This window comes from Oryza glaberrima, chromosome 2 (genome assembly GCF_000147395.1).
Source record: "Oryza glaberrima chromosome 2, OglaRS2, whole genome shotgun sequence".
NCBI classification, from domain to species: domain Eukaryota; kingdom Viridiplantae; phylum Streptophyta; class Magnoliopsida; order Poales; family Poaceae; genus Oryza; species Oryza glaberrima.
In genome coordinates, this window is record NC_068327.1 from 20,583,656 (window position 1) to 20,598,638 (window position 14,983).

Genomic DNA, 14,983 nt, shown 5'->3' on the forward strand with positions numbered 1-14,983 from the left:
GGTTTTACATGTGCAAAATCTAGGACAGGAAAGGCCAACAAAATGCTTTTAGGAATTAATTCTTACTGAATACTTCCTAATCATACACAATTCCTTTTTTATGCATATGTAGCAGCCAACCCAAATGATGTGTTATATGTGATCTCAAGAGTGTTCCTTTTTTCTTTCCTTTCTTTCTTTTTTCTTCAATTGGCCACCTGAAGAAAAGATTGGCTCCACACATTTGAACTGTGCCCTTTTCTGATGCTTTTGCATGATTGGTCACTCTCATTGTTCACACCAAAGCTCAACTAAATTATTAGTTTAATGGAGATCAACTAAATTAAACTAGCTTTTCTCTTTGCTTTTGATCTTGCTTTGGACACGAGCCAGGAGATCTTACCGAAATCTAGAGCGGCCGAATCCACCACCATCACCACTGATTAGTTTGGAATCTGCAAGCTTAAGCTAGCATTGTACAATAATTCTCCAAAGCCCTAATCATGGCGTCCACACCCAGCATGAACCCCTCTACCCTTCTACCCTTAAGAGGGGCCCCTGAAAACGGCGTGAAGACGGGTTTTCAGTGACGGTGACCGGTACGGTCTCCGGACCACCATGGTCGTCATCGTCTTCGCACCCTTTTAATTTTTTCGGTTGGGTGATAAGGTGATGATCAGGGGGGAGATTGGAGAAGATTGTGCTACAAAAGTGGCAGCTTCACTTTGTGTCGCTGGAGGAGGCATGGCACCCTGGGGTCTAATCAGCCATCATTCCATCCTCAATTTTTCTTAAGTTGGGAGCATTTTGCATCACTCTTTTGAGCTTTTGGGTGGAAAAAGGAGGAGAAAGGAGAGGGGAGGAGGAAATTCACCTTTGTTTATGTCAACCCTCCTGTTGCGTAATCGCGCCTTCCTGCACTGTTTTAAGGATGGATGAATAGATCAGTTGTTTCTAAGAAAAGATAGAAGAAAACCGAGCGAAAGAAAAGGCGAAAAAGGGAGTCTCTTTGAGCAAATGGTTTGGTCATGGATTTTCAAAAGATGGATGTATGGTTTATTTCTTGCCAGGTGAGTGTAGATACTCACTCCTCCCCAAGGGGAATCACCCAATGATTGACAGAATGATCATTGATAGGCAAAGCAGAAAGAATGAGGGGCACAATCCCATCGGATTGGCATCATATAAAGCAATCTTGATCTTTTTTATGAATGCCATTATGAGCCCATGATTAGATCTCAACTTAACAAAGAAAACTTTGTAGAACAAATGGTACACTCATATTCCAAAGGACAAGTGGTTCTCTTTATTCCTGTACAGGTGTATGTATGTACAAACTAGAATTACATGATCAGCAGCTTTACAACGTGCAATGTACAGTGGATACATTAGGGTCTTTTTGTTGCAGAAGCTTGATGCACACACAGTTGCAAGGGGGCAGTTTCCATCAGATGCCAGCACCCATTATCTCCCAAAAATTCCTGCTATTTCTCTGCAATACTGAAACATCCGAATGCTAGATTCAAATGCTACAGTCCACATACTTCTTGCAAAGAAGGGCTGAAGATCTTGACTTAAGATGTCCCTTCTGATTTATTGTTCCTGTCAACCAGTAATAAACAGCCAGGTTAAGAGCTTCTTCACTTTGTTATTACCATTTTCGACCTTACCAACATTTGGTAGTACCAAATTTTGGCATATTTTAATGTTACTAAATTTTGGTAGTGTCCGAAGCGTTTAGTTTAAAGATTTACCAAATATGGGTAGTATTTTTAAGAGTGGAAGCTTCCAAATTTTCCAAAATGTGGTATGGTAGCAATGGCAAGAATTTGTTTGGTATGTTGCCCTACCAAAATTTGGTAGGGTTGAAAATGGTAATAAAGTGAACAAACCTTAAATTTGGTAACTGGTGTTACTATGTCTATGTGATATGCAGAAAAGTTCTGATGCACTAGTAATTATTCTCGTTGCATGAGAAACTTGAGCTGAATTCCATGTATAATATACAGATATCGCACAATAAGATGTAAACTTATTTGGGTACATATGAAAATCGAGTGTCATACACAGAACAAACTAAGGGTTTCTAAAAGCACCCAGAAAAACTCCATTTTAGCTATCTTGTCCGAATTAATTTAAATAAACAAAACTTTTGAATATACCAGAAAGAACACAGTAATAATGTCATTTTAATCAGGACATAGGATCTAACTTTCAAATGATAACAAAGTTTCAAAATGATACTGGTTTCCCAATCCTTAACCTGTCTAGAATGGTGCCTAAGGAAGTCCATAACACCTGCTTAGAGAACACATGAATTTGCACTTTCAGGTGCTAAAAACTTTGATTTTTTTCAAAGGATTGTAACACTCATTAGAATGACAGGAAAAATAACGAGGACTCAGAGACGCTTGCATAACTCTAATTTCTGCAAATAAAATAGTGGAAACATGACACAACACATTTATATTAGACAGTCCAACTTTCTGGTGATTCATTGCATTGGGGGTAGACAGACTTCACCATCCACATTGGGCTAAGCACGGAATGTTAGATGCAGGAATTTCGGAATCACAGTGCCATTGAATGCGATACATGAGGACACAAATAACCAGGAAACATTGTATTCTGCTCCCCTGCTCCCCCCTAGTGATTCCCAAGGTGTAAAGCAAATTTATTTTGGATGCACAAATATAACCTAGTGCTTCCTATTCACTTGTGAAGTTTGGGTAATAAACAAAAGTACATAGAAATTTTGTGCTTCTGTATTAGCAACACAAGTTTAGACTTCAGGCCACCCTAAGGAGCACTGCTTGAGCAGAGCATTCTGCAACTGACACACACAATTGACGGAAGTGGAAAGCAGATAGCTTAAGCTTAGTTAGTCCCATCACGATTCAACTACAACCAAAGCATAGATATTATCCCATTCCTCATAAAGAACAATGGGTAAATCAAGGTCACCATGCCAACTCGCTGCAGGGATAACAGAGGAGCCTGCAGTCTGGGTAAATCAAGGTCACCATGCCAACTCGCTGCAGCGATAACAGAGGAGTCTGCAGTCTGGAAGCTTTGCAGGAGCACAAATGGAGCTTTAAGTTCGAAACAATGTCTTGGTCATGAAATTTTGTACTGAGTAAAAGTCTTTATTGTTTCTTTTCTTCAATTTAATATTTTTGGCTTTGATATACATCTGCGTACTTTGAGCCTCGTTCATTGCCCTTAATTCAAATGCGCATTCTCTAAAAACAAAATAAATAAAATAGAACCACGAACATCAACAATCAACATACAACTAACCAAATCAGACAATCTGCTGGCCGTTCAGTAGCTTAATATCTACAATCAAGTGCACAAGCACACGTAAGAATTAATTCTTAACCGGATGAAATAATCAGGTAATTCTGGACATCCAGATGGAGGAGGAGATTTGTGGCAATGGAGGTTTCACCTCTCGCCCAGGGACCGGTAGAACCTGGCGAAGCGGCCGCGCTCCTTGGGCTTGGGCTTGACGGGCTTCTTCCGGCGGAGCCCGGCGATCTCCTGCACCAGCGGGACGTGCACCAGCACCGTCCTCCACGCCACGTACCAGCCTGCGAACCCGCCGCCGCCGCGAGCAGCGAACGAAAGAATCAGGGAAACCCCTCGAGCCAAAAGCCGAAGCGAGAGGAGGAGAGGGCGGCCGTACTGAGGGCGATGATGGAGAGGACGAAGGCGAAGGCGAGGAGGGGCCGGAGGACGAAGACGACGGCGATCTCCCACGCCGCCGCCGCCAGCGCGGCTCCTCCTCCTCCTCCTCCGGCCATGGCGCCGCGGCGGCGCTTCGTCGGCAGAAGGGGGAAGGTAAGGAGACGTGGGGAATCGGCGGGTTAGTCCATGACATGTGGGGCCCACGAAAGCTTAGAGGGGTTAGCAAAGCTAAATCGTTGCGTAGAAGTTTGTGTTACTAGCTTGTGCCTTGTGGCAGGGGTAGACGGATCTGGAATTCGAGAGGTGTTTCATAACTTGCCCTTTAATGCAAACGGATTTATTATGTTTCACCGATTGAAATTCGATGTTTCATCAGTGTGAATGAAATGTTTCAGTCGTGATTTGAATGTGTTTTAACATTTTAACAAGGTGAAATATTTTTTTAACGGTAAAACATTTTATCTGGTAGAGCGCCCGATTTGTAGGTTCCCTGCCTGAATTTGGCCCAGGTGTGCGCACAATTGGCCGAGTGCATGCAAATTTGGCCCACTTGCGCGTTTTATAATTTCATCCCATCTATGGTCAAATTCGGCCTGAATGTTTACGATCAGTTTTAAGGGTACAGAGACGATTGCCAATCAACACATACTAGCAATTAATCTTCAGAATCCCCAGGGTAACATAACATCTTCTACCTTATAATTCACCAACTACACTCATGCAAACCTCATTCATCAAATCCGACGGTCCAGAATCGTCGAATTCAACGGCTCGACTCCGCACCCATGCCTGCCCGCGTCCTCCTCTCCCGTTTCACCCGCCTATCGCGCCACCGCCGGCTTCCATTGCTCTCCTGGCCATCTCTCCCACGCCACCATCGTCGCCGTATCCCCGTCGCCGCTGCTACACCATCGCCGAGAATCCCCTTCGCCGCGCACAACTGAGATCGGATCCTCCTCCACCGCCGCGCCACCGTCTGCCGGGCCGCGAGCTCCTCCCCTCCCCCTCAGCCGCCGCCGATGCGACGGCCTCTGGCTTTCAACACGCCTCGAAGCCTCTGCTTCCGTCACCACGCGGCTTGCCCGTCCGCTGGCATGAATCAACCGCGATCTCAGCCCTAGAAGGGCGTGCAATGAAGCAGCCGCCGCTGCTTGGCGCACATATCGGCCCGTACGCTTGCACTACACCGGTGCCCGCACTAGGTAAGATCCTCTTTGAGATTTCCTTATGGTACGAATCCTGCTGAGGAGTTTAGAACCATTTTAAGCCTCTTAATCATTTTATCTGCTCAAATCCTCTCTTTTGTTTGGAAGATCAATGTGGTTTATTTTTGCTATGTTGGAACAGTTAAGCGAATGAAATCTACTTGTTGGTACTATGGTATTAACCTGCTGTTTGTACCGTTTTTATTTCTGGTTGAATCTTGTGATTTTGCTGAAATCTTATCACCTAACGTGAATGTATGCTTTCACGTTAGTCTTGTGATTCAGTTGAAAATCTATTTAATATCATTTTCTTTTTAGTCTTGGTAGCACGGTTGACAATAATTATCGGTCAGTCCTTGGTTTTGTGGTGATGAGTCGTGAGTCAAATAGCATCTATAAAAGGATTCTACCTAATAATTTTCAGAGTGATGCCCTGCTCTAATATTTACCCCCATTTTTTTTTATCTCAGGTTTGACCTCTGTATTTCAGTGCCGTCTATAATTCATTAAGCTACTTTTGCTTACCCTTGTCTGTCTCTTTTCATTGCTGAAAGTTGATGTCTTTTTTAAGGCTAAGAAAGAGCTCATTCTATCTTCTGTAAATTTTACAGGCTCACTGAATGATGCCAAGATATATGACAAGGTATGGTCTCTAAGTGGCTTCCTGAATTTACAACTGAACCCTGTCCACATCTCTCCATTAACTGAGTCAGTCTAATGGGATATAAGCACTACAATACTGTGTTGGTGATGGACGTCCTGCAGGCCCTGGTAAACAAGGCAATCTCAGCTGGCGCCATGTGCGGGATGGGAGGTAGGCTGCGGCCACCAGCGATTTCTTTGTATGCTGATGATGCGGTCCTCTTTTTCCGGCCGATGCAGCAAGATACGTGGGCAGTGAAAGCGATCCTTCAACTCTTTGGGGAGGCAACTGGTTTGAAGGCGAATTTTGCGAAGAGTGCAATCACAACAATCCGATGCTCAGAGGATCAGGCAATTTTGGTGCAGTCAATTCTGTGTTGTAGATTGGAGCCGTTCCCAATCACTTATCTGGGCCTGCCGCTTTCACTCCGGAAGCTCACGAAGCAAGATGTTCAGCCTTTGTTGGATCGGTTCTCTAAGAAGTTCGCCGGTTGGAAGCCTAAGTTCCTATCCGCTGGAGACCGTCTGACCTTGATCAAGTCGGTTCTGTTCACTCTACCTGTTCATTACTTGTCGGTGCTCGAATTACCGTAGTCTGCGATCAAGGAGATTGATAGGAAGTGTCGGGGATTTCTATGGAAGGGACAGGAGGAGGTGAGTGGCGGGCATTGTTTAGTGGCATGGAAATCGGCCTGTATGCCATATGAAAAGGGCGGTTTGGGGATCAAAAACCTAAACTTCTTCGGCATGGCGTTACGGCTTAAATGGTTGGCAAAGAGAGGAGAGCATCGCGACAGACCTTGGACAACCGTTGAGACTAAGCAGCCGAAGGAGTTACAGGACCTGTTCTTCTCAGCCACACGGCAAGTGTTGAGAGATGGGGGAAAACACAAAGTTTTGGCTTGCGGATTGGCTGCCAATTGGGAGCATAAAGGCGAGATTTCCGTTAATCTTCAGTCATGTGGAGCGCAAGGGTTTGACAGTGGCGAGAGGACTACAGAACCATAGGTGGGTGCGCGACATCAAAGGAACTCCATCCAACCGAGCCATTGGGGAGTACTTTCAAATTTGGGATGCGATCCAGAAGGTGCAGCTGCGAGGAGGGGAAGAGGATGAGACAATATGGAAGTGGGCCTCGAATGGAAGATTTACCCCTTCCTCTGCCTATAACATGTTTTTTATGGCAAACACAGAGGCGCGTTGTGGCAATCTAGTTTGGCACACGAGAACACCGACAAAGGTTAAGTTCTTTATGTGGTTGGTAGAAAAAGGCCGTTGCCTAACGGCCGACAACCTAAGCAAGCGCGGATGGCCACACCATCAAACATGCTCACTATGCACCAGCAGCGACGAGGACTGTGAGCATCTCTTTGTTTCCTGCCCATACACCACCAGAGTATGGAGGATGATCAAGGGTTGGGCTGGAATTGGCATCCAACTGCCGGCTGAAGCAGGGTTGGAACTAGGGGAATGGTGGCTCTTGGCGCGGCAAGGAGTTCAGACTAGTTGCAGGGGCGCTTTTGACACGCTAGTTTTGCTTGTCTGTTGGATGGTTTGGAAGGAGAGAAACGCACGTGTTTTCCAGAGTCAGAGCCGGACAGCGGGTAGCCTCTTTGCTTTGATTAAAGAGGAGGTTGTGGTCTAGAAAGAAGCCGGGGTTTTCAAAGTTTTAGGAGAGTAACAACAGCATGATGTAATTGTTTTTTCTTTCGGGAAGTTGCCCTTGTGACAACATCCTTTTACTTCGACAGCCTCTTGTCGAAGTTGGAACCTTGTAAATATGTACATACCCCTTTCTTAAGTAAATTTGGTCCGCCTATCTTAGGCCGGCCCGGCTAAAAAAATAATGTGTGGAGAGTGGAGACTATGAATCTTAAAAGTTTGAATTTTTTTTTCTATGGAGGGCATACTACCATTTGTGTAATGTGTAATGTGTAAAGAACTACTGATAATGCATTAGGGGATTTGGCTAGGATTTGGAGAAGCTGGTTCTTGCGAGTATTTGGTTTTTCCTTTGAATCTGGTGAAATGTGATAAGAGATTTGGCTTTCTATTTGAATCTATTGATATGTTATGGAGATTTTGCTAGGATTTACACTGATCTTCTCCTTTTGAAATGCCTCTGCTCAAATCCTCCCCCTGCTGACTAAAACCATGCAATCTTGGACATGCGCTTCTTCGTCGATATTAGGTAGTGCATATCAATCGTTGCTATATTTTAATAATAGGCTGTAATTTCACTATGAATTAAAATATACGTACTTGCCTAAATATTATTTATGATATTTCGTTACTTCTTTTCTTAGAAGGCTTAATTATTTTTTGTGCATCAAAGACATGAATATTCTATGCGGGAGTTCATAAACTCTCAAAATATGCTCTCAGATTATGTCATACTTATTGACCTTCACTGATGAAATGGGTACATCTTATCTGATTTGGGAACACAGTAACACACTATTTGATTGTCATTTGTATAAAGCTGATAGTATGCCCCGCATATACTAATTAACTTTATTGTGGATGGGAACATAACCGCAGTCTACAGGTCATCAGCCGATGTATCAACAAGGGGAGTCTGCCCTAATGTCTTAACGGGCACCTCAAGCTGCATTCAATGGCCTCTGAAAACCTTAAACCTTCAAGGACAGGAAGGTAACTGACCTTCCAAAATAAGAGGATGCTCCATGTTGTTACGCTGTGATGATGGGAATATTGCACAAGGGCTTTGAGTAATTCATGGTTTGTTTCTGACTGATGTGATGAGATTAAGCTATATGTATTGTCCTTTCTGATGGCTATTAACAACCCAACTACTTTTGCCATTGTGAGCTCTAGCATCAATCATTCATCTTTGTTCTTGTTGTTTTTGATGCACACTGCCTAAGGCCTTGATTAGCTGTATTTGTTATACTTAGATTATATGTCAGATAATGGGAACCTCTTCATTCCCTGTCTTGCCAATGAGGATCGTGGATTATTTTACTATAAAAGTATTCCCTGATTTCTCGATGTACTGTAAAATAGTATCACTTGTGTACTATTTTGTGAGGAAACATTTATCTATTTGTTACGCTGGTATTACTTAGACCCCTACTGAAAACAAGCAATCTGCTTTAGCATTCACTTTCGAATTGTATATATATGCAAATGTATGTATAACTCTCTGCACAAGTTTGAGGTCTTCAGACATAAACCGTAGCGTGTATTTATGTCATATAAGGCTGTGTTAGGGAACTAATCCCTCCAACCTGCAAAACAGAATGATTCGTTAGCGCTTGATTAATTAAGTATTAGCCTTTTTCGAAAATGGATTAATATGACTTTTTTTAAACAACTTTCGTATAAAATTTTTTTGAAAAAACTAATCGTTTAATAGCTTGGGAAGCGTGCGCACGAAAAACGAGAGAAGTGAGTTGAGAAAGAAGGGGGAAGAACACGGCCTAAGACCCTGTTTAGATGGGACTAAAACTTTTAAGTCCCTATCACATCGGATGTTTGGATATTAATTATAAATATTAAACATAGATTATTAATAAAACACATCCATAATCTTGGACTAATTCGCGAGACGAATCTATTAAGCCTAATTAATCCATGATTAGCCTATGTGATGCTACAGTAAACATTCTCTAATTATGGATTAATTAGGCTTAAAAAATTTGTCTCGCGAATTAGCTTTCATTTATGTAATTAGTCTATATTTAATACTCTAAATTAGTGTCTAAATACAGGGACTAAAGTTAAGTCCCTGGATCCAAACACCACCTACGTAATATAAGGTTTCATGGTCGTTTGGAACTTAAATTAAACACTAAACACTATAGAGAACTTGGATAAATTGATCACTCAGTATAAACACTATAGAGAATTTGGATAAATTAAACACTCCAAATCAAAATGAGAAAAAAACACGTACTTATCTTCCTCGCCACATATTAAAGTTTTCTAAAGTTTGTTGATTTTACATTATTCTATGCTTAGTTGTCAAAACATGTATTATCTTTTGACATCAATATAGTCGTAGCGTTAGCACGTGTATATTACTAGTTAAAATAACTTTAAAAACAACACGTACTTACCTTCCTCGCCACATATTAAAGTTTTCTAAAGTTTGTTGATTTTACATTATTCTATGCTTAGTTGTCAAAACATGTATTATCTTTTGACATCAATATAGTCATAGCGTTAGCACGTGTATATTACGAGTTAAAATAACTTTAAAAACAACACGTACTTACCTTCCTCGCCACATATTAAAGTTTTCTAAAGTTTGTTGATTTTACATTATTCTATGCTTAGTTGTCAAAACATGTATTATCTTTTGACATCAATATAGTCGTAGCGTTAGCACGTGTATATTACTAGTTAAAATAACTTTAAAAACAACACGTACTTACCTTCCTCGCCACATATTAAAGTTTTCTAAAGTTTGTTGATTTTACATTATTCTATGCTTAGTTGTCAAAACATGTATTATCTTTTGACATCAATATAGTCGTAGCGTTAGCACGTGCATATTACTAGTTAAAATAACTTTAAAAACAAGAGAGAAATGGTGCTGGTAGAAAAGGGATGAACTCATAGGGGATTCCTGCTATTTCCCTTTGATATAAGCAGATGGTTAATTCAAATAAACAGCGCACAAATTAATAGCTTAGGGATGAGTTCTAACAATGGTAAGACATCCTGCAATGTTCAGGTGACTCATTTACCATAATAATCTTCCAATGCAAAACAACCTAGAGACCAGAAAGTCTGTCGGCAAGAATTAAATTTGGGCACTTCTCAAAACCATGGTAGGTAGCTGGTACAGGATAGAATACGAAATCACAGCCTGCAAACCACAAAAAAATGAAACAGATATGAGCGCTAAAGAACAACTTGAACTTTTTTTTTTTTATCAGCTTCTCAACAAAATACCAGTTTTCTGAATGTGCTCCTCTATCGTGGATGTGCCCACAGCAGTCCGTACCTACTCGGCATTTGAACGCCTCGTGGTAAGGTACTAACCACCAAAGCATCATAAAGGTATGGAACACCAAGCTACATGATGTTAAAAAGAAGTTAAGAAAAAAGAACTGTTGTGTTGTAGATGCTAGGAAGAAAATAAACTGAAATTGATAAATTCTTGATTATTATAAAAGAATCCAGTGAAATTGAAAAATTATTCAGATCCTATCACTGCTTTTCAAAATCCTTCATTTGAATTTACATTGCTCTCAACTCTTGAGTAGTGTTACCTAAATTGTTTCAGAAACTTATTTTCATTTGCATCAATAACCAATCTTTGGTTTATAATCGCTTTGTAAACAGGCCATGCAAGCCGTTTTATATAAATGAAGACAGTAAGCGCAATGCAAAATACTACTCCCTCCTTCCCAAATTGATCATCATATAATGAAAACTAAAATTTCAAAATTGATCATATAACCGCACGGGCACGAATTTCATTGGAGTACAATTATTACGGCAAGGGAGAATGTGTGCATGCTAAAGGGTGTAATTGTGCATTGTGTTTTAATTGATACATTCATTGTGGGAGAATATGTGCATATTGTGCATGGCGTTTTGATCGATACGGTTTAAATTACCCTTGGTCTTGGTGCACAAACATTATAGGATGATCAATTTGGGATGGAGGAAGTAATATTTAGTGTGAGACTAAAATAATAAAGAAAATATTTACTGCATTCAACAGATGTGCCCTTGAGACTCTTAACATCAAGCCCACAAAAGAGGCAACTTCTATAAGTTTATAAAAAAAAAATGAAAACAATTCCAATCCACACCACACAGGGCCAGTGTGATTTATTCTCATGCCAACAGCCTTAGCTACACGACAGCACCATTATAGGGATACAACATCTACCAAGCATGTCTCGTGCAACATAACAATATCTATTTATTGGCAATTATACAGATGAGATCACTAATTTGTTGCCAACAACTTTAAACTTTGCTATGTCAAAATCAGTGAGCATTCATGCATATAACAAGACAAAATTAAAATTGAAGATTTTGAACAATATCTTTGACAAGCAGGCCAAGTCAACAAAGTCTCAGGAAAAAAGCTATCAATGTTTCAAAAAAGTCAGAATAAATGACTCGACATTCCTATGTCACTAGGCCATAACCCAGAAGTTGCTAAGGCTATAACCCAGAAGTTGCTAACAAGCATTTTTAATGTAATCAATATTCAATATACCTTGAATTGGATCCTACTACCACGAGAGTTGCCATTGTGTTCTAAGAACAATTCTGAAATGTGGAAACATTTATCAGAACTTTGTGCCACTGAGATTATAGAAATCCCAGGACCATATATGTTAATGATCCATCGTCAAATCAAATATTTTACTCGATGTAACGTAGAGCAGAATGTAGTGCAAACTGGTTAAATAATTTGATATCCCTGCAATAAATAACACAACTTTAGTTAGTGAATGTCAAACATGTTATGGTTACTGAAACAAAACCGCGTGTAAAGTCAACCTTGGCATTTTCTCTACATGTGATATTTCTTGTCATGTTTTGACATTGTTTCCACTACGCTTCCTTTTAGTAGGTTTCGTGGAAGTGTTTGTAGTTTCAGCAACCATGAGTTTTTGAGCAGACAGCTGGCCAATAAAGAGAACATTCTGTGCCCAACCAGCATAGTTCCCAAATTTAGCAACAAATGCATCGGCAACAGCAACACTAAGTTTTGGGGTTAAGCTCTTGCCAGCTAGCTCCGGCATCAGATATTGTGTAGCAACCTGCATTAAATCCATATAGGCAGGGCTTAAAAACAAAATACAATTGTTTGTAGGTCATATAAAACTCATGTGAAAAAACCTCCTTCACAAGACTTCCCATCAACTTTAATTGTTTTTATGTCTAGAGAGTGAAGTCAATTGTGAATACATTGAATACTATTTCCCATTCAAATGATGAAAGTCCCACCCTCACCCAACTAAAAAAAAAGGAAAAAGGGCAAACCTTGTTATGCAGAGCTTATGGTTCAACAAAAATTGGAAGTAAATATGATCAGGGTAGAATGTGCAAAACAGGTCCCCATTCAAATAGTAAGAATGTGTAAAATGATAGTGAGGGAACTGATATGGATGTGAATTAATTAATTTTATCAACAATTTTTCATGGAAAAGTCTATGCATACTAAAATTTTCTTACAAAATTCTTACAAACTCTAATGTGGTAAGCCGTGAGTAAATCTAGATTTGTTGCAACTTCCATCTAGTTAAATCAAACGGTTGAGACATTTGTTAGTATAAGAGTTTTGTAAGAAAATTTTATTATGTGTAGCAGTACTCATTTTCATACCTTCCAGACATGTGTGTCAACAGGAATAGCATGGTTCTGATCGAGTGAGAACAAAGCAACACAGGCTGCAACTTTTGGCCCAACACCTGGAAGGGTGCAAAGAGCCTCAATCACCTCCGGGAGTTCCCTTGTACGCAATGAGGCAAGCCATTTCTCGCCTCCACCAGGCTTGGCCTGTAATATTTTAGCAGTGCCGACGATGTACTTTGCCCTGTTCATTTATTAGAACACAGCATTTGCTCAAATCAGTGTGCTATTGACTAGTATCTCAAATCAAATGTAGTATACACAATATGATAGAACTGAGTTATGATTCAAGCAATCCAAACAAGTGTTACGCCTGATTCAAAATGTTATTTTCCCAAAGCTGAAACCTCACCACACAAATGTGAAGTTGAGATTCTCTACATATTCATCGTATAAACAGTAGCGGTAGGATCATCGTTTTATCGTCTACGAGCTCTGCTATTATCAGCACATTGATATAGCACGCGAATTTAGTCACCCATTATGTCTGAATTATAATTAACACAAGTTCTAGATCCTACCAATGCCAAATGGGTTAATTGGAAAATACAAAGTAAGCATTAAAATGAACCTATAGATGCTTCAACCAATACTACTCCAACATAAGTAACAATGACTATAGATGAAAATCCTTTGTGAACTGACCTGTACCCGAACCCGGCATCCCGGAGCTCTTGCTCCGACACGCGCGTGAGCCGCTCGATCGTGGGGAATTGGTGGAATTGGTATCCTCCAACCTCGCCGAGCCGCTCCCCGTAGCCGGCCAGCGCCCACACCATCTTCTCGATCCGCGCGATGTTGTTGTTGGAGGAGCAGAGGAACTGGAACACGCACTCGACGGGGTCCTGCCTGAGCACCCGGGCGCCGCCGCCCCCGAGCCGCGCGGCGACCTCCGCGAACCGCGCGTCCGCGGCGGCGAACCGGCGCCAGAGGTCGGCGAGCGGCACGGCGGCGTTGAGGTAGTCGGAGAGCGCGGCGCGGGCCGCCGCGGGGACGGAGGAGGAGGAGGAGCCGCCGTTGTTGTGGAGGAGGAAGGCGAGGCGGCCGTCGGAGGACGGGAGGTGGGAGAGGGAGACGAGGTGAGGCCCCACGGCGCCGGTGAAGCGGAGCGGGGAGAGAGACGTGCGGCGCCACAGGAAGGTCTGCCCCGTGGGGAGGGTGAGCGGGAGGGACAGGTCGGCGGCGGAGAGCGGCAGGGGGTGCCACTCTCCGTCCTCCTCCTCGACGGCGGCGGTGGAGACGAGGGGGAGGCGGCGGCGGGCGGGAGGAGCGCGGCGGTCGGCGGCCTCGGATTTGGGGGTGCCCACGGGCGGGGTTGGCGGTGGTGTTGCGGTGGTGGAAGAGAGGAGGGGAGGGGAGGGTGGGAGCGGCGGCCGGACGCGGCGGCGGCGAGGTGGCATCCCGCCGGCGGCGGCGGCGGCGGCAACGGTCGGAAGTGGAGGTGAGCGTGGGAGAAGCGGGACACTCATCGCACGAGGCGCGGAGGCGGAAACGGGAGATTACGCTTTCGCTCAACTGAAGCTCTGAGATACCTGAAAATTCTGAAATTTATCAGTCTCCGTTCTGTTCATCCAGTTTCAAATTATCTCATGAACAAATTCAAAAATGGTACAACTCAAACCGTTTCAAACTGAAACATACTGATCACCAGGATAGTAATGACAAAAGATGCATATGAAATCTTTGAAACTAAACAGACAACTATAGTGCAATAAAATTGGAGAACAAGAACCCTCCACTTTCAGTAGCTGGAAATTGCCATGTGGTCAGAGAAGAAGATGGCCATGTATACCATCCATCATAAATCTTAGAGATTCATATTACAATTTATAACCAAGCAGAATGATCAAACAGAGAAACATGGTAGCGTAGTAACTACAAGAATATCACTAGCAATACGTACTAGGATCGTGTACAAAATGCAAATATGTTTGACAACCACGCAAGTAACACGAACAAAGTAGAGAGAACACAAATCATCATACAGGTGATGCTTTATAGTACTTGACAAGTTGACATTCTACAGGTGAAGATCAACAGGTGCAATAGAATGCCCCAATTATGGCCTACCTATGGTGTGAATTGCCACATTCTTTTGGGGGAAAAAACTCTGAGCA

At 42.2% G+C, this 14,983-nt stretch overlaps 2 protein-coding genes across 4 annotated transcripts; both read right to left on the reverse strand.

Moving 5' to 3' along the window:
- Positions 1-1,201: 1,201 nt before the first annotated feature.
- Positions 1,202-3,924, reverse strand: LOC127761533 (uncharacterized). The gene is made up of 3 exons (XM_052285840.1): positions 3,668-3,924; positions 3,431-3,572; positions 1,202-1,581 (listed from the first exon to the last, which is right to left on the reverse strand). Exons 1-3 carry the CDS (start codon positions 3,783-3,785, stop codon positions 1,554-1,556), a joined length of 288 nt encoding a protein of 95 aa, XP_052141800.1. The 5' UTR covers positions 3,786-3,924; the 3' UTR covers positions 1,202-1,553.
- A 6,220-nt stretch (positions 3,925-10,144) lies between these two features.
- Positions 10,145-14,370, reverse strand: LOC127761498 (N-glycosylase/DNA lyase OGG1). 3 transcript variants are annotated; one of them, XM_052285800.1, is made up of 7 exons: positions 13,512-14,370; positions 12,840-13,050; positions 12,012-12,274; positions 11,878-11,931; positions 11,725-11,777; positions 10,440-10,562; positions 10,145-10,353 (listed from the first exon to the last, which is right to left on the reverse strand). In XM_052285800.1, exons 1-3 carry the CDS (start codon positions 14,333-14,335, stop codon positions 12,044-12,046), a joined length of 1,266 nt encoding a protein of 421 aa, XP_052141760.1. In that variant the 5' UTR covers positions 14,336-14,370; the 3' UTR covers positions 10,145-10,353; positions 10,440-10,562; positions 11,725-11,777; positions 11,878-11,931; positions 12,012-12,043. The 3 variants fall into 3 exon arrangements, with proteins under 3 accessions (XP_052141760.1, XP_052141761.1, XP_052141759.1); XM_052285801.1 differs by having other exon boundaries at positions 10,492-10,562; positions 11,725-11,931; XM_052285799.1 differs by having other exon boundaries at positions 11,725-11,931.
- Between the last annotated feature and the right edge of the window lie 613 nt (positions 14,371-14,983).